Raw genomic sequence first — 20,173 nt, forward strand, 5'->3', positions numbered from 1 at the left:
TTTAGTTTACAGGATGACACTCCAACCAACTGAGCCATGCTCACCAGTACTTGGCAATGTTTTTTTGGATATGACACCAAAAGCATACACACAAAAAAATCAAAGTTTCTTAGCATTATGCTAAGTGAAATAAGTCAGACAGAGGAAGACAAATACTATATGATCTCACTTATATGTAGAATCTGAAAAAAAATCACAGACATAAAGAACAGATTGGTGGTTGCCAGAAGTAGGGGAAGGTGGTGGACAAAAGAGATGAAGGTGGTCAAAAGGTACAAACTTCATTAGAAAAAAATAAGTAGTGGAGATGAAATGTACATGGTGATTATAGTTAATACTACTGTTTTATATATTAAAAGTTGCTAAGAGAGTGGATCTTAAAAGTTTTTATCACAAGAAAAAAAAATTAACAACGTGTGGTGATGGGTGTTAACTAGACATGTCAAGGTAATCAACCTAAAAGAGAAATAAAATTTCATTACAAATTATGGAACCAAGGTTTGTTTGGAACTTCATCTAGAAAAAATGAAACAAAAATTATGAAAATAAGCTTGTTCAATCTCATATTTTAAAATATTTTAGGTTTTAATTGCAACTATGCACTAATTTTTAGAATGGACAAAGAATGAAATAAGAATCATTTGGGGATTTGAGACATTTTTCCAATAAAAGTATCACATGATACACCTCATTTGTGATCTATCACAAAAAGAGTTATTTTTGCCAAAACATTTGAACAATTCACTGTTTCTTGGAAAGATCCTTTACTAATTTGATATCAAAATACCCATCACTTATCAATCCATGTAGATTTTCTTCATTTCAGTTAGTAACTGATTTAATTAATGTGTCAGTGGCTTGTATGTTGAAGCAGTTATCCAACACCACTTTCAACTTTATAAAATCTTATATCTTTTGCAAGATTTATAATTTTAACTTGCCATTATTTATCATTTTTGCCCTATTAGCATTCAATAGTCAACAAAGGACCAACGATGTCTGTTGCTTAGCATGGAGGAATTTTTGAGGACTAATTGTGAAAACGATCAGTTTTTTGGGTGACCTTTTCTATGGCATAATGAATTTTGCTTTTCTACACACTCTCAAATTATAAGCACTCAGAAAAACATTTAAAGAAAATACAGGCCTTGCAGACACCGCCACCCCTTCGGACCTTCCCGGGTCCAGCCATGGTCAACCTCGCTATATTCTTTGACATCACTGCAGAAGGCAAGCCCTTGTCCCATGTCTCCTTCGAGCTGTTTGCAGACAAAGTTCCAAAGACAGCAGAAAACTTTCGTGCTCTGAGCACTGGGGAGAAACAGTTTGGTTATAAAGGCTCTTGCTGTCACAGAATTATTCCGGGACTTATGTGCCAGGGTGGTGACTTCACACTGTACAGCAGCACAGTTGGCAAGTCCATTTACAGGGAGAAATTTGATGATGAGAATTTCATCCTGAAGCACACAGGTCCTGGCATTTTGTCCATGATGAATGCTGGACCCAACACAAACAGTTTCCAGTTTCACCTGCACTGCCAAGACCGACTGGCTGAATGGCAAGCACGTGGTCTTCCACCAGGTAAAAGAAGGCATGGGCTCATGGGCAAGTGGGATTGGCTGTGGGAGTTGGGGGGATGGGGTTGGGGTGAGTAAGGGGGAAAAAGGTGGGACAACTGTAACTGAACAATAAATTTAAAAAATAGTTCTATACACACACATACATATCTATACATACATACATGTCTATAAATGTATATGTAGTCTTCTGAAGCATATACCCTAAATGACAGGATTAATATTGGTTTTTATATTTTCCTGATTACCTACTTTCATTTTCTGAATGTTCTATTACAGATCATGTATCACTTATACAACTATAAAAATGTTATGATATTTCAAATGAAAGTAGGTCTTGAATAATGTTTGAAAACAATGAGGTTTATAGTATCTGGCTAGTGGCAGATTTTGTTTGCATTGGTTTTACAAACTGGCGAGTGAATTAGGCCTAGGTATCAGTATATCATATAGAGTCATTGAACCCAGAATTATAGGGTACCGATTACCAGGGACAGGAAATGAACCTAAAACCACAGAATGAATGATTTAGGTTATATCTAATAAATAGCAATCTGACCATTTGTGCTGTTAACTCTGGTAGGCACTACTACAAAGTGAAAAATCTGATCCTGGTTTAGGATTAAATCTGATCCTATTCTGAGATTGGGGAATTAAATAAATAGGTTTTATAGTCTCTGTTTTTCCAGTGTTTTCTAAGCTTATCAGTTATCACCTGAGTCCCTTGCTACAAACACAGACCTCCATTTTCTCCTTTAAAAAATATGGCTTATACACCTCAGGTGATTCTGATGCAGCCCATCCATATACTGGTGTTAAGGAATCAATATTTTAGTCCAATGGTTCTAGAAAGAAACCACCAAACTCATGGTGGATAGACATTTAAACTTACATCTCCATGATCATATAATGGGAAAGTTTCTTAGGGTATGGTCCTCCTTGGGCAATAGAAATGTCTGTATTTTCTATCCGTATCAACTGCCGTTACCTGCCAACCAAGAAAAAGCAAAGGATAACAGTGTTATTGTTCAGTATCAAATATCAAACAATAAAATGCAGTAAAAATTTCAAGAGAAAAACATTCACTTAAAGCAAACAATTTTTTGCAGGATTCCAGTAGTTATATCACAACAATTTTTTCTTAAAGATCAGCTACTACAACAACCTTATAATTTTACAGATGACAGTCAGAAAGGTAAAGTCATATAAATTATATTGTAACTGGAAGTGTAATAAAATCCAGGACACAATGATTTACACTTGCATGTTTTTTAATGAATCACTTACATATATTATTTGAATTCCTTGAGAGCATGTGTCTTTAGTACTTAGCATACTTCTTCTTGGCATGTGATGCTCCAGTCAAAGTTTGTTGAACTGAATTTCTGTGCAATTGCAGGTACTCAAAATTAAAGTCATGGTGATAACTTCTAAAAAATTCCTAGAATGTTGGCCTTTCTAATTTGGCCAGCTACAATTGTATCAATATCTCAGTAAGTCTGGACAAACTGAAACATGTTGCCTTAATGACGAAAAAATAGATTCCTTCTGTGGGTTTTATTACATAAGCAGTAACCTTTTTCCCTATTACATTCCTGTCCAAGTCATCTGTTTAGGCCCAGTTTGACTGTGAAGTCAGGTTGGGCTGGCCCCACAAGAAGCTGCATTGTATAAAGATATATAGGGGACTTTGGAGTCAAAATATACATTGGATTTGAATTTCAGCTTTGCTTTTAAACTTCTACAGGGTACTTAACCCCTTTAAACCCAAGTTTTCTCACTATTTTTCGTCATGTCCTTTGATATATTGAGTTTGCCAAAAAGTCCGTATGGCTTTTTCTGTAAAATAAAAGATACATTTTTTATTTTCACCAATAACTTTATTGATTTGGATATTTTGAGTACATCAGCTATCTCCCACTATTGTCTTCTAGTGAGTAGAGGCCAGGGGTGCTGCTAAACATCTTCCAATGCATAAGACATCCCCACAGCAAAAAATTATTTTGCCAAAATGTTAATAGTACTAAGAAACTTCACAAACCACTTTTGACACATTCAATCAGTTACAGCACCTTCTCCATACACTGCACAAATCTTTTTCTCTTTTTCCTTTTTTATTTTAGTTGCGTTCTTACCTTTCTTGAATTAATAAAGCATAATATGCTGCAAATGTTGCGTATTTTCTTCCATCAATATAAAATGGCTACAGAAAAAATTCACCTATTTTGATAAATTTTTAAATGCATGCTGATATGACAGCTGTTACAATACAATCTAACAAAGTTGTTTCAAATGAAGTTAAAGACAAGTAAGCCCTACTAGAGTCATGGTATGGAAAAAAAAACAAATGAACTTTTTGGCCAACCCAATATCTACATAAGGAGATGTCTTTGGATTATTTTTATAATTCTAGTTGTTGCTGAAATTTCAAGAGATATACCTCAAGATGATATTATCCGGAATTGGTGGGATATCAACTGAGATGAAGTATATTTTTTTAAGAAAGAAGGTAAGAATACTTGCCTAACATTAAGTAGGAACTCAACAAATGTGATCTCCAAGAGGGCAGGAGCTGTGTTTTGTGTACTGTTGTATTAATATCTTGGACATATCAGGAACTCAATAAATATGTATTCAAGAAATAAAATGGAATGTGTTTCCTTTCTTTCCTCTTGCTACTTTGGCATAAGATGTCTATTATATCAATTATCATTGTACCGTGCATATGTACTTTTCTATTTTACACCCCAAAGCAGATTGTGAACACATGGTTTTATCCTTGTTTGTAGTCACCCAGTTCAGCAGGCTTCAATAAATGCTAAGTTTGTACGGTACTTCAATTCTTCTAAATTTCTACATGACTTTCTGTTACACCTAGCAACTTACTGTCTTCTTACAAAAAAAGTGTTCCCACTCCTCAACAAGGTTAATGGTCTGCACAGCTGTGTGAAGTTGTAGTAATCATCAATGGAGAGTTGAATGTATCCTAGTGGTCCTGTGATCCACAGGATGTGAATGAATTCCAGCCACTTTTTTACAGAGCTTCCAAAACACTCTACAGTTACTTTCCAGAGGGAGTAAGATGGACAAATTAAAAATATACATATATTTCTTGATTTCCTTTGTGTAACATATGGACTTGCAGCTTTCAAATACTTTAAAATATAACATGAAAATCATTACCTTTTTAAAAAAGATTTTATTTATTTTTAGAGAGAGGGGAAGGGAGGGAGAAATATCGGTGTGTGGGTGTCTCTCACATGGCCCCCACTGGGGACCTGGCCCACAACCTAGGCATGTACCCTGACTGGGAATTGAACCCATGACACTTTGGTTCACAGCTTGCACTCAATCCACTGAGCTACACCAGCCAGGGCCGAAAATCATTACCTTTTAATGCAAGCTATCTAAAGCTTTTGTTCCTTTCCTTACAGGGAACTGCCATGGCCACAGATTGGAAATAAAACTGAAGGCTGTAGTGGGAATTTTAAAAACACTTGAGATGTGTTGGGGAGAGCAAGGGTGCAGGAAGCAGCCACCTCAGGCTGTAATCCCAGCTCCACAGTCTGTAAGTACAGGGTGATTTAGAGCACCTGCCTTTGAGCATTACTGTATAAGACTATAGAGGTGGATTCCATCCATGGTTTTACCCCCTCATTTTAAACCCAGTCTCCTTTCCTTCATAGAAGTGCTCCGCTCATCTCAAGATGAGTAAGGAGGGAGCTGAAACACTGTCCACTGTATCTTTTTGAAGAACAATGAAAGAGACAAAATAAAACCAAAACTAACCTGGTCTACATGACTGTTATATCCCCTTGCACCTTGGAGATTGCAGATTTGGTCCGTTTCCCACTGATCTCCCAAATCTGGGTCATGCTTGCACTTGGTGGCCAAGTTCAATATCCAAGGGAAGCCATAATCCTTGGAAAGGAAGAGAACTATTGGGAGGACACCCTGTCCCATCCCTACAGCACACAATTCCCTGCAGAGCAGCTGCCTCTAGCAGTGACCACTGGGCCTTCCTATTCCTTGTTCCCTGACACTATCCTGAGCCCTGATTCAAGCTCTCGTGGCCCTGGGGGAATTTCTGCTAAGGTCCCTGGTCTGAGCACTCAGAACTATTTTACCCCTCGTTAGCATTCACTCATTGCCTTACAAGCGTTTTGCTGTGAGATGTTGGCTCCCCCTACAACCAATTTGGCGCCTTTGTGCTAATCATCTGCTTTTAAGGAGGCATGGCCAAAGAGACAGGAACAGAAATATAGGAGTAGTACAGAAGCAAACAGTGTGTGTATGGGTCTGGAACTGTTTGATTTAGTAAACCAACAGTGGTTGCCCACCAATCCTTGTGTTCCCTCCTAAGGTGCTTCTGAAATTTATGCAAGAGGGGCTGGGTCAGGAAGCCAAGACCCAGGCAAATGAGGTTGATGATAATAATTACTTTATACCATCACCGCAATGATTAAATGCAGTAATTGTATTTATCTTAGAATACTGTTTGGTAACAGAAGAATGTTAGCCCTTCTCATTAGTATGCATTCTTTCAACAAGCTGTAATTGAGCACCCACTCTGTGCCAACTTGAGGAGATAGAATGATGAACAAGAGCAATAATATTTTTCACTACTGAATAAAAAATGTAATGTGACAGACAATAAGCAAGTAAACAATGAAAAATTATTTTGATTATCATAAACTTTGTAAAGAAAATAAAACATGATAGTGTACAGTGGTCAGCAGTCAGGGAGAGTCCATCTAAGGAGGGGCAGTATGAACTGGAACCTGAATGATAAGAAAGACATATGCACAGATCTGGAGGTTCAGCATTCAAAGCTGAGTAAATAGCTAATGTAAAAACTCAATGGTGAGAACATATTTGGTCTGTTCCAAGGTGGGAATCATGCACTTGCATGTGTTCATGCCTCGGAGATGCATTTCTACCACTGCACATGTAGAGATAACTTATATGGGCATCTGCATTCTCATGAAGGAAGAGTTGGAGAATGGGGAAGATAGAGCTATGTGTCCTGGATGTTGTGTGATTATAAAGACGATTGATGACAAAGGTCAGTTAGTGTGTGGAGAGACAACCCGGCCCCTTCATAAACAAATAATTTGTTAAATGCTGAATTCTTGACAAGTCCAAATTCTGAACAGTTGGGAATGAGCCAAGGTGGGAAAAAACCAAATGCTCAATTATAGGCCTCTTCCACAAAGATACCAGTTCTTTGTGGTTTAATATTAAAATGTGGATTCTTTACATGAAATTAGAACTGAGAGAACAAATGGGACCTGCCTGGATTTTATGCTTAGAGCATTGAACTGGAAGTGTTTTTAATAGTCCATCAGTATTTTAAAGGACAATAATTTTAAATCAGTGGTTTCTTTCCCTCCATTTCACTATTTTTATGTACTAAACCTAATCACGAGGAGAGGCAAGGTGGCAGAGGAGTAAATGGAAACTACACTAACCTCCTCCCAGGACCAATCTGGAATTACTACTAAACTGTGGAGAAATTACACAGAACTGAACACTAGCAAGAGAGAAGCCATATAACCTTGTACACACAGAAGACTCATCTTCAGCACTAACTGACTGGTAGGGAGTGCAGTGGAGAGTTGAGAAGGCTGGCTGGACACTCATGGACAGCAGCACTGGAGGGATAATTAAGCAACTGGTTGGATCCCCCTGAGAGGTGTGGGGTCCAAACCCTAAGCTGGGGTCCCCAGCCTAGAGCTCAAGAGCCCAAAAAGTACAGAGATAACAACCAGTAGGGAAAAGTGGCAGGTTTGCTCTCTGCCAGAGACAGATAGCTGGAGACACAAAGAGCCATTTAAAGGGCCAATGCACAAATTTTCATGTGCAGCCACTTACCTGGGACTCCAGCAAAAGTGGAGGCAGAGTGTGATAGAGACGCCTGAGGAGAGACTGGGGACAGAAGGTTTGGGGAGAGAGTTGAGGGAGTAGCTACCAGGCCCTCAGTGCTGAGTCATCCCCCTGACAGCAGCAGCCATCCTGCTCAGGCATAGCACTCCTCTCCGAGTGGCAGCAGTCTGAGGGGAAACAACAACCCCACACCTGGGAGGGACTCTGCCCCGGTCTATGGTGCTTAAGCCTGAATGCTGACTGCAGAGTGACTAGATTAACAACTGAAGGCAACAGACACAGACAGTAGATCCCTGGCAGTCTCAGAGGAAGCTTCCTAAGGTCAGACAGGGTCAACATCTGACATCACCAGAGGTGATCCAGAAAGTGAAACCAGTGGTAGATACCAGAGGCTACTGAGACAAAAGCCACTGTGATCATCTCCATGATTTGCGATGTTTTCTTTCCTGCTTAGCTTTTAAACATTTATTCCTTCTCCATCAAGTTTGTGTATATTAAGTCACTAGATTTTATGCTATAGTTTATTTCTCTCCTTTCTTATAATAATCTTAATCTCTTTATACCAGGGGTGTCAGACTCATTTTCACCATAGGCCATATCAGCCTTGCAGTTGTCTTCAAAGGGCTGAAGTAATTTTAGGACTGTATACATGTAACTCCTTAACAGTTAAGGAGTTGGAATTACATTTGGCCCTTTGAAGGCTGATGTAACTATGAGGCTGATGTGGCCCCCAGTGAAAATGAGTTTAACACCCCTGCTTTACACCCTTATTAATACTAGTTCATTTGCTGTTGAGAGTGGGATTGTTGGGGGGAGATATTCTTGCAGATGTGGGTTTGTCTCCTGGGCTTTGTAGTTTTGCTTTGGCGGCACCTGCACAACAGCGCAGGAGACCTGGTGGGCAGAGTGACTGTCAGTCAACAAGCAGGAGGGAAGGACCCACCAAAGGTAGACCTAGCAACAATCAAAACCCAATTCCATCCAGAGAGCCAACTTAAACAGCATCAAGGGCATCCCAACAGCATCAAGCTCAGGAGATCAAGAAGACTGCATCATCGAATCTCACAGGCCTGCTACCATACAAGTTGATACCACAAACTCAGGGAGTCAAAACAGATCAATGTAAGAAGCAGAGACTAACAAGTAGAGTCTCTTTTAAAAATAATCCTATTCTGTGAGGCAGACCTTTTCTGTTACACTCCATCCAGTCTAAGTTGTGCCAGTAAAGAGAAAATATAGTGAGCTCCCAGTATCTCTAGAATTAGAGTTAGTGCATAAGAAAAGTAAAGAGAAAATGGTCAGAAAATTTGGAATCACCTTACGAATTTCTGTATGTTTCTTTAGAACTAAGAAAAGATAAAAGTCAAGCAGCCAAGGGAAGCAAATTTTATAATAAAACCAGAGGATCAAAATATGCCAACTTAGTAAATAAAACACTTTAATAATTTTCCTAGATCAGAGTAGATATTTCTATTATCTGGATGCTTGTCAGATTTTTAAAAAGCTATGAAATTGCTCTCCAAATGGGAGTTGATCTCTTAAGTCTTTATGGCTGGCAATAACACTTTCAGCATCATCACAATATCATGTCACTTCACCTAAAAAGTGAAGCATCTACAAAAACTCTTTTTGCTGAAGATCATCTTGAAAATGGGAGGCCAAATCTGAATAGACACTCTCATAGGGGCACATGTGTGCACCTCTGTAGGGCACATTCTGACAGAAAAATGTTGTCCTGATAAAAATAAATATATATGGAGAGATGGATCATCAAATTTCCTTTGTTACAGTGCTAAGAGGAGCAAGAAATTAGAATCACTTATATGGAAATTTGAAAACTGGCTTTATATATACAACTTTCCTTTGTGTATATAAAGTTAAAAAATGCACTGACGTCTGGCAGTTTGTTTGGGACATGCCTCCTGCAATTAGAGAAAAAAATGGTTTACCAGAATGTGAACATTTTATTACTGATAGTTGCACACAGACACTGGAGGCTTAAATTAAAACAAGTTTGTGTGTGTATGTGTGGAGTTTTTTTTGTTTTTGCTTTTGTTTTGTTTGTTTTGTTTTTGCCTACCACCATCATGGCTATGTGTAGCCATTAGACTGAGAGGTAAATCAAAAAAATTTGGATGCTGTAAGTACTTGGTACATTATGAGGAGCACTGTTCTATTGCAGATGTAAAGAAATGGCATGTTTTGAAATGATGAGAAATTTTATTGCTATGTGGGACAGGCAACTCAGAAGTAATCCATAACTACTGTGCCAAAGCTGGTGTCATAACTATTGATGGCTTAAATGAAGAGATCAGAACACATGATGACTCTGGAATGAACTGCAAAGAGAAACAAACTGTCCCATAATTAAATGTCAATGATTATATAGATATTGATAACATGTTAGCTCCCTCTGCTGATTGTGATTTTCAAAGGAGAACAGGCATTCTTGAGGTAGGTCTGTTTTAAGTATTGAAAACAGAAAGAAAATTTGCCCAAGTCCAAATATCAAGGAGAAAGAAGCATAAGCAGCACTAGTTATCAGTGATAAATTGAAATAAAATCAATGATTTTGATGCTAAAGCAACAGTCACTAGACTTGTTTGTGAACCATAAAATAACACATTAAGAGCCAATCATGGTAAACAGAATGTAAAAACAGGGTATCCCAGATATGACCAGAGCTCTATGTAATATATGTAACTTATTTGGGCCCAACAGACATTTCTAGAGTATCTAATACATGTCAGCTGGTTTGTAACACAAGTTTATCTTTTCTTAGCTCAGTAATCTTTGTCAAGATCAGAAAATTTCTTCCAGTCAAGATGGCAGTGTACGCAGACATGGCTTGTCTCTTTGCACAACCACATCAAAATTACAACTAAAATATAATCACTAAGAACCATCAGAAATCAAGTTGAATGGAAGTCTGACAGCTATAGAATTAAAGAAACCACATCCATCTAGGCTGGTAGGAGCGGTGCAGATGTGGAACAGGCTGGTCCCACGCCCACGTGTGGTGGATAAAAATTCGGGAGGGATATCTCAGAATGAGGAGTCCCAGCTTTACACCAGGCCCTCCCAGCCCAGAGTTCCAGTGTCAGGAAGATTAACTCCCCAAGTTTCTGGCCACAAAATCCAGCAGGGATTGAGTCAGTGGAAGAAACTGCTGGAGCCACAAGTAGTTTGTCTTAAAGAACCCACACATGGACTTACCTATTCAGACTCACTCCCTCTGAGGTCTAGCACCAGGGTAGCAGTGTGAAAGGCAGCAGTGGCATACTGGGAGAAACTAGGGTGTTTGGCATCACGGCGGGCAGAGGCCATTGTCCCTCTTCTGAGTGTGCTCCCCTCCCCCGCCCACAAAGCCAGCGAGCCAGGAAGCTGGTGCCTGAGATACTTCATCACCTGGCTAACACAGACCCAAACTGGAGATTCCCAAAGGCTCCACCAAACCCAATTTACAGGCCCACCCCAGCTATTTTTCCATATGAATGGCTGTTCTTGGCTCAAGCTGCACAACTTCCTGAATCCTTGCAAACAAGCAACAGCTGGCCTCCTTGATTCCCAGGCCCAGCACTAGCAGCAACCAGCCTAGAATCACAGCTTGGCTTTGCCTGGGATTCTCCAAGCCCAGCACAAGTACCAGCCATCTCAGATTGCTTTATAGCTCAGGAAGGGTGGCCCCAGGAAAAACACAGGTGGGGCCTGACCTTGGCTTGCACCACCCAGGAAAACCCAGAACCTGTGCTCCCAGGGGACAGTTACAGACCACGTTCTAGCACCACCACCCTTCCAAAACACAGCTCATCCTCCACGGAGGGCAGAGGTTGGTGGTCAGTGGTCACAGCTAGTCCTTGCAGCTGACCGGCCTGGGTAAATCCCTCCCACTGGCCTACCAATCAAGGCTCAACTACAAGAGGAGGGGGTACTCAGCCCACACAAATGGTGCACCTTGAGTACCCATCTTGGGTGATTGGGAAGGCTGTGTCACTGGAACCTACAGGACACCTACTACTACAAAGGGGAAAAATTAGGACAACTAGAATAGCATAATGAACAAAATACAATTTTTAAAAGACCAGAACATTTCTCATGTGTACAAGTAGGAGACTGGATTAGGTTATATAAGCCTTAAATTTTATAATTCTAGGCTTGGTAGATGCAGGAGCTAAAGTGGAAATTGGAAACTTTACTCCATAAACTCAAACTGTCTAAAATCATGGATTATGAGGAAAGAGTTGCCATGCTTTAGTAACTTGATGATATGTCAACAGAACTCCTAAATTTGAAAATTATAAAATTGCAAAGCCACCTATTTAAATAATTCCATATATACTTTAGTGTACTTATCCAGAAGCATTTTTGGAAGCCAACCCACATAGCTCAAAAGCTGTACATATTAATTTACTGCCAAAACAGACAATGTATTATCATGCTAAAAAAAGTGTCATAAATTTTTAAAAACCCATGCATCAGATCATATCACTCCTTTGCTTGAACCTCTCTAATTACTTCCCATTGCACTTAGAATGAAATCCAAACTCCTTATCCTAGTTTACACAGCTTTGCGAGACCCTCTGGGTACAGGATGAAAAGAGGGAACAACTTCAAGCAGAGAGACCTGGTGCAAAGATCCTAAGACAGGAAGGAGCTTGACATGTTTGAGAAAGAGAAACGGCTAGTGTGATCTCTCCTACAATTCTCCTTCTCTTCCCAGGCCATCAGTCACCTTGGTTTTATTTCTGTTCTCTCTTATCTTCTTATGGTTAACTCCTCCTTGATATTTAGGTTTCAGCTAGAAGGTTACTTCCTCAAAGAGACCTTCTCTGATTTCCCAATGTAAAAGCTTGCTAGATATACAAATTGTAGAGCTCAGATGATACTACTTTAGGAGAATAAATGAGTAATTTATTGTCCAAAAGTCAGTCTCTTTCTAAGACACTGTGTTGTCTCTCAAAGGGTAGATATTACATAAAAATAATATTAATATATAAAGTCAACCTTTGCAGAGGATGGTAAAGTTGAGAAAATAAGCATATACTTTGCTAGAAAATGAAGAGGTGATATTTGAGATAGGTCTTAAAGAATAAATAAGATTTAGACAGTGGAGGCACAGATGAGCATGGTATTGAAGTGCTAACTCCATGGAGGCAAGGACATTGTCTTCTTGTTCACTGCTATATCTCCAGTATCCAGAAGAAGCCTGGCTCATGGTAAGCACATAGTACACATTTGTTGAAGGAATGGATGGATAGATGAATGGATGGGTGGGTGAATATTACCATACAGAATCAAGGTTGAAAACAGGCTGTGTTGATGAGGGAAGCAGAGTATAAAGCTGAAGAAATAGAGAGAGGTCAGTTAATGGAGGCTTTGAATCTTAGACTTTATCCCCTACATAATGGGGAGGAAATTAACATTCTAAGTAGGAGTTTGAAGTGATCAGATTGTGTTTTAGATGTAATCTCAAGTGAGAAGAGGGGATGGTGAAGAACATACAGTAAGTACAGAGATATTAATTCTGATATCTAGTGCCCAGATCATTTTAGCCATGATTCTTTGAGTACATTTCAGTTTCTTTCTCTATAGCCCAGTCATAACTGGTAACAATAACTAAGGTAGAGTATATTCTGCACATGTGAGAGTAGAACCTTATGTATAGTGCCTCATGACCAGTACTGCAATATATTGTGTCATATTCAGAAAAATACTGAAGAATGGAGTAGGGGTAACTTGCACAAAATATCTCACCATTTCTTGTTTTTTCCCTTTTATTTCTCTGTAAATATAAACCAAATAAAAGTATATGTCAGCTATAATTATTAAGGCCTAATGAAGGAGAACTCATAACAAACACAATGCTGCCCTGGTTGGTATGGCTCAGTGCATCGAGTGGCGACCTGTGAACCAAAGTGTTACTGGTTCAATTCTCAGTGAGGACACATGCCTGGTTTGCAGGCTGGGTCCCCAGTAAGGAGCATGTGAGAGGCAACCACATTAGTGTTCCCCTCCCTCTCTTTCTTCCTCCCTTTCCCTCTCTAAACATATATAAATGAATAAAATATTTTTAAAAACACAGTTTGTTCAATAAATATTATTCTTGAGTGCTTACTCTCTGCCTGGTACTACTGCTTATTAATCATTGCAATAATCCTTAAATACAGATATTATTATTATCCTGATTTTAAAGTTGAGAAAACTGAAGCTTGAAAGTAAAATATTTAGGAGATAGAATTAATGACTTGGTAATTGTTTGGATGTAAGCATGGAGTGGTAAGCTCATTCAAAATGATACCCAGTTTTCTAGTGTGGGCAACTGATTACATGGCTGTGCCAGTCACTGAAATGGGATTAGAGGAGGAGGAGCAGGTTATGGGAGACAGGAGGGTAAAAATGTATTAGGCTAACTGAATACTAAGTTAAATTTTAGGTGCCTGAAAGAGAGGTCCAGCTGTCCTTAGATATTTCACTCTCAGTTACAGGAATCCTCTCTAGACTTCCTATATGTGGGAATAATCAGCATACTGATGACAACTAAAGCAATGGTGATGGTTAAGACCACCCCACAAAAGTGTGAAGACTAAGAAAAGAAAAGAGTCTAGGGCAGAGTCCTATGGAATATGAACATTTCAAAGGAAAACAAGGAGCTGCCACAGAAGTGAGAAAGGAACCAGGAGAATGCAACATCTTAAAAAGGGCTGAGACTAAAGAGCACTATGTAGTGAATGTTTGTGCTCCCCACAGAAACTTATATGTTTGAGCCCTGAGTTTGAGTGATGGTGTTTAGAGGTAGGGCCTGTGGGAAGTAATTAGGCCATGATGATGGAGCTCTGATGAATCCCTTTTATAAGAGATTAGTGCCCTTATAAAAGATGTGAAAGAGATGATGTCTCTGCCATGGGAGGATACAGAAAGAATGCAGCAGTCTGCAAGCTATGAAGCAGGTCCTCAACAGACCGTGATCTTATTGGCACCCTGGTCTGAAACTTCCCAGTCTCCAGAGCTGTGAGAAATAAATTTCTGTTGTTTAAGCCATCCAATCTGTGGAATTTTGTTAAAGCAGTTGGAACTAAGAAGTTTTCAGAAAGGAGGGGAATAATCAATGTAAAATCCCACAGAATTGAAGTATGGTAATGCTTGAGAAGTGTCTATTTGTTTCAGCAACACCATGAAGAATTTTGACTGGAAAGGAGAAGTGGAAGAAAGACCACAAGGTTAAGTCTGTATGTGGTGAAGGGTTTGGGTGGTGTAGGGCTGAGAAAGATGATTTTGGAATATTTTAGGTGAAAGAATCTTTGACGATGTTTAAGTGCTGATAGTAAAAAGGAAAAATAGCAGGGAGCTGTTGACACATCAGGAGACAAAAAAGGTTCACCAGTGGAGCTGAGTTGGCAAAAGGGAATGAGGTTGTAAAGCAGGTGAGAGAGCTTAGATCAAAGTACATTGGTAATAGTATTAGTAGTAGTTGTTGTTGCAAAAGATTGGGAGAAAAGATTTATGGGGTGTCCAAGCAGGTTAAAAAATTTCGTGGCAAAAGTAGAGGGAGTTCCTTCCAGATGAATTCTATTTTGTATGTGAACAGGCAATATTATCTGCTGAGACTATGAAGGAAGATGGTGGGACAAGATCTGCTCTTCATTTATCCCGCCAACTTAATGCTCATAGTCTTTGGGGCCCTGCATCTTCTCGTCTTCCCGCAGGGCTAGTGGTTGATGTTTACAAGAGTTCTTGCCTGAAAGTGTGACAGACTACGCGATACGCCCGTCGGAACTACCACTCCCAGAATGCACTGCCGCTTCTGGGAAGTGCGGAAGCTGGGAACGCTTAGGCCCCGCCCCTTCTGCCGCACCCATTGGAGGAGTGCTTACATTCCCAGGAGTCCGCGCGCGGGCGGGGCTTGTACCCGGAAGCTGGCGCCGTCCGGTCCCTGCCTTCTCTGGGAGTGGGCAGTCAGCGACCCCAGCTGACCCACGCCCCTCCGTCCCAAGCCCCCGCGCTCTCAGCGAGTGCCCGCACAGGTAAATGGAGCGGGGCGCGGTCGGCAGAAGGCGGGAAAATGACGGCGGAGGGAGGGCAGAGGTGTCGACCTGAACGTGCTGCGGTAGAACGAGGAGGCAGTGCAAGGATGACTTGGGCTTTCTCTGTTATCGACGGTCCTAATTGTCCGACAGGTGCAGTTTTGACCAAGTGAGTTTTATGCCGCTGAAAAGGCCTGGAGTTAAGGAGTGTCAGAATGCGTCACTTACAGGAGGGTTAAAAATGACAACTTTCCTTCACTTAGCATTCTGCAAGACCTTTCTGTAGCCTTTAAATCTCTTGAGTCTTTTGAAAACTCCTCTGTACGCTCATGTTTTAATGACGTCACTGCCTCTCCTCCTTCTGAGCCTCTACGTGGGTTTCTAGTCCTATGCGTGCCCTTCCTCCACCGCTCATTGCTGACATCCTTCTTCCTATGTTCGGATAGAAACTCTGTTTCCACCCAGACCTGTTTTCCCAATGTCAAACGTGTGTTACTATTATTCACCAAAATTTAACAGACTCTGACCATGTAATACATTCTCTGGTATATGCTTTACATCTCCCTCACCCATAACACCTACAGTCAGTTATCAAACCCTTTTTTCTGTCTTACTAATTGTTCTCAACTACCTGCACCTCCATGGTCCCATCCTTGATCCCAAAGGATACTGTCATGTTTGGGACATTCTTTCCCTTTGAATAGCTGTGTGTGAGAGCACTTACTGAACAGCTAATATGTGCTAAACACACTTTTCTAACTGACTGGGATGTAGTTGGAAACAAGACACAGGAAATCGCTGCTTTCTGTGGCTTACATGTTTGTGTGTGGGAACAAAGAGGAATGCAAGATCACATATGAGGTAGTGGTAGTTAATGTAAAGTAAAACAAGTGGCTGACTTGACAGAGTAGGCTACTATTCTGAGAAAGTCAGAGGGATTGGGTTGGCCCTAAGAGGATCACCCAGAAAGAATATTTGCAGTACCAGCAAGAGCAGGCCGTACCACGACCAGGCTTAAGGCTTTGCATAAATGCTTTTCCTCTGTTGTATCAATGTTCTTCATTCTTCTGCCTCTTCCAAGGTTATTACATCAGAATTGGTGACTTATCTATTGTTGGCTTATTTTCTCCTAAGACCCAGACAGAAGAGTTGGGGAATGAATTATTCTCAGATCAGGTGCTTTATCTTGCTTAGGGAGATAGTTGGCGATATTATTTTTGCCAGGTCCTACTAATAAAGTTATGTATCACATATAATATATTTAAGACCAAACCATGCTGAATGTCTGTTCATTTATTCAACAAATATTTGAGGAAATGGTATATGCCAGGCACTGTACCAGGCACTGGGAACCTAGTGAGGATAAAATAGATGCATTGATTTCTCTTCCAAGGAGAAATAGTTGTAACATGTACTGAGAAAATTCCTAACACATAAGCTGACACATACATTTTTCTTCATTCAAGATGAGATAAGTGCAAATCTCCTGAACAGTTGTGTATGTTCTTAGATTATTCACTCATTACATTTTATTGCATTTATTTGTGTCTGTGTTCCCCATTGTACTATGGCTCCCTGGAGTATAGAGGTCTACTTTTTACTGGTCTTCATATTCCAGTGTCTACTCTATTGACTACCACATAGTAAACCTTCAGAAGATATGTGTTGAACTGAAATAGAAAAACTATTTGATCCAATTCAGATTACTTAATTTATACAAGGCTTTCTTTATATAAGGCCATTGGGCTTATTCCTACACCTTCTCATTAACCAAATGTAGACTGTTCCATTTTGTCAGGTTTGCTTATTTATCTTCCCTAACTTGTTCTCACTTCTGTCTCCTCTCTGGTTCCATAGCTTCCTCCTAAAATGAGTTCTAATCTCTTTCCTCAGTACCTTGCATGTCCCACCATTGAATTTCACAGGCCAGTTTAATAGTATGCCACATGATATAAGGGTGGGAAAAATTTAATATCCATTGTGGATTTCCAATGAAACATTCTGCTGATGAACTGTTGCAAGGATTAGCACAATACATTCCCTTACAATATTATAAATAATGATACAGAATACTTTTTATTTTGCATTGACTATTACCATGTGTTATGTAATGAGTTAATTCTTCCAGTTTTTCCTTTTGGAACAGTCCCACAGCCTTTATTTATTATATAGCACATTATGGTATCATTGGTTTTCACTTGGTACAAACACATCTTTAAATATTATTTTCTCCTTAGCCTGAGGTAGTGTATGTGCTCATGTCATTCTGCCACATTGGCATTTTTGGAATGTCAGATAAAAATCTCGATTCTTAAAATAAAAGTTTTTTTCCATGGAGATATCTTTCAGTTGTAAGTTGTTACTATAAAGGATAAATTTCCTCTTTATAACTGAGCAAAAACATGAGAGAAATACAGAGTACTTGAGTTATGATTGTCATTATGATTTTAGAATATGGCAACCTAAGAGCAGCCAGACATGCTTCTAATATATTAAAAATTAAGCATTGTCATTTTAGGGAATTTCTTGGTACCTATGCTTTCATAATGCAAATGGAGCCCCGAATTGTGTTCCATCCCTCATTTATAACCTATATGTGTGGATGATCCAGAATGTTTATACACAGGGGTGTCCAAGTCTCAGCCCATGGGCCACATGTGGCCCAGGGTGGCTATGAAGGTGGCCCAACACAAAATTGTAAATTTACTTAAAACCTTTTTTTTGCTCATCAATTTTCGTTAGTGTTTGCATATTTAATGAGTGGCCCAAGACAACCGTTCTTCTTCCAGTGTGGCCCAGAGATGCCAAAAGGTTGGACACCCCTGATGTACATTATACAATTTTATCAACATAAAATACAGAATTTAAGGAATATTCAGAACACATGGACTGGAGTATGAGAAACACTGACTTGGCCTTTTTCCCCAATCAGTACCTGAAAGTATTCAATCTGCACTTGAAGTTGCCTCCACTGAGAAGCGTTTGCATCATTGTTGTGCTATTTTTGTTAGCATTTATTTTAAATACAGGCAGTCTCTTCCTTACAAATGGATATATTCCAAAGGTTCCTTCCTAAGATTATCGTTTGGCACCCTGAATGCAGTTTCTTCTATAAACAATGCTACTTATGACCTTTTGATTGTTACATCAACCAGTAGCATCTTACTTTGGTTAACATCTTAAGTAGCGTCTTAACCTTTTAATTTGATGGACTTAAAGACCTTCACCACAATTTATAATAATTCACCTATAAGAAACTGCAGCCAGATTGCTCATTTGGATTCCCCCATAGCATATCTTTTGGAATCCCCAAAACTGAAACAAAAATGTCCTTTCCTTGGAAACTTCTAGGCAATAGAAACAGGCCTTTATTAACTGCAAGCTACTGGAGGTTGCCCTTCTGGCTCATTGCTGAGGAGTCTTAAATGAGTAAGGAAGGAATCGTAATAGAGGTTTTGGAGAGTAGAGGGAGGCAAGTTGGGGTGATGTGAATATATGGAAGGGAGAGTAGGAGTGAATTGGGAGGACCAATTAGTTTCTAATATGGGGGTTTATTGTGTCCTCATGAAAGATACATTGAATTCTCTCCCATGGTACCTGTGAATGTGACCTTTTTTGGAAATGGGGTCTTTGCAAATGTGTTCATTAAGATATAAATTAAGATGTAAGTTAAAATGAGGTCATACTGCAGTAAGTGTCCTTATAAGAAAAGAGACACAGAGAATGCTGTGTGGAGACAAAGACACATGGAGAACACTGACTGGAAGCAGGGACTGAAGTGCTTCAGCTGCAAGCCAAGGGATGCCATGGGTTGTCAGGAAACCACCAGATGCTAGGAAGAGACAAGGAAGGATTCTCCCCTATAGATTTCAGAGGGAGCATGGCCTATCCAACATCTTGATTTCGGGCTTCTGGCTTCCAGAACTATGAGACAATACAGTTTTGTTGTTTTAAGCCTTGCAGCTATTGGTACTTGTCAAAAATGTCAGTCACAGGAAACTCATATGCAGTTCTGAGCAGGAATGAAGTAGAATTGGGATGATGGCTCTGGGACCAAGCAAGCAGTGAGTAAGAGGACAGGGAAGAATAGTGTTGATACAGGGCTTTCTGTTATATTCCATTATCTTTTCTTCTCTTTCTGGCTTATCTTTTCATTCTTTTTCTTCTTGAATATTATATTTGTATAGCACTCTATAGTTTATTAGACATTCATATACCGCTAATCATTAGCAGAGCTAGGTTTTCTGATTTCAACTGCAGTGTTATTTATGCCACAGTTTCTGTTGCCCTGATACTCATTAAGACATTACAGATTCTATTGCAAGGGATCTACAGTGGGGGCAGGTGAGACTTGATTGTAGGTGGGATTTTTAATTATTTCCTAGTAGTGACATCTGAGAGGAAAGTAAAGTTTTTGTTGCTATGTACTCGATGTTTAACAGTCAGGCATTTTTCAGTTGGGGACTGCTTTAATTGAACAATAAGTTGCTTCCCTATAATTTATCTTCATTGTTCCTGGTTATATTCCAAATAATGTACCCTGTTGCAGGTGACTGTTTTATATAAACTTAAAGACTGCTGTCATATTCCCTCTAAGTCTTCTCTTTTTTACGTTAAATGTTTCTAGTTCCTCTAGCCATTCTTCAAACGATACAATCTCCAGGCCTCTCACCCTTACTGTTGCCCTTC

General features: G+C 39.6%; 2 protein-coding genes across 3 annotated transcripts in view; both read left to right on the forward strand.

Annotated features, from left to right (window-relative positions):
* Nucleotides 1-1,190: 1,190 nt before the first annotated feature.
* LOC118996329 (peptidyl-prolyl cis-trans isomerase A-like) lies at nt 1,191-15,657 on the forward strand. Its single transcript, XM_037059684.1, is given in 3 exon segments — nt 1,191-1,522; nt 1,524-1,605; nt 15,343-15,657. Coding segments are annotated over 3 exon segments (729 nt in total).
* Nucleotides 15,348-20,173, forward strand: part of VAMP7 (vesicle associated membrane protein 7) — a 40,433-nt gene continuing 35,607 nt past the window's right edge. For both annotated transcript variants that reach the window (XM_037059696.1, XM_037059697.1), the window contains exon 1: nt 15,348-15,484. The gene's annotated coding sequence lies outside the window, so the exon portion shown is untranslated. The remainder of the gene's footprint in view (nt 15,485-20,173) is intronic.

This window comes from Sturnira hondurensis, unplaced genomic scaffold (assembly GCF_014824575.4).
Source record: "Sturnira hondurensis isolate 20B ecotype Veracruz unplaced genomic scaffold, ASM1482457v3 Scaffold0011256, whole genome shotgun sequence".
NCBI classification, from domain to species: Eukaryota; Metazoa; Chordata; class Mammalia; order Chiroptera; family Phyllostomidae; genus Sturnira; species Sturnira hondurensis.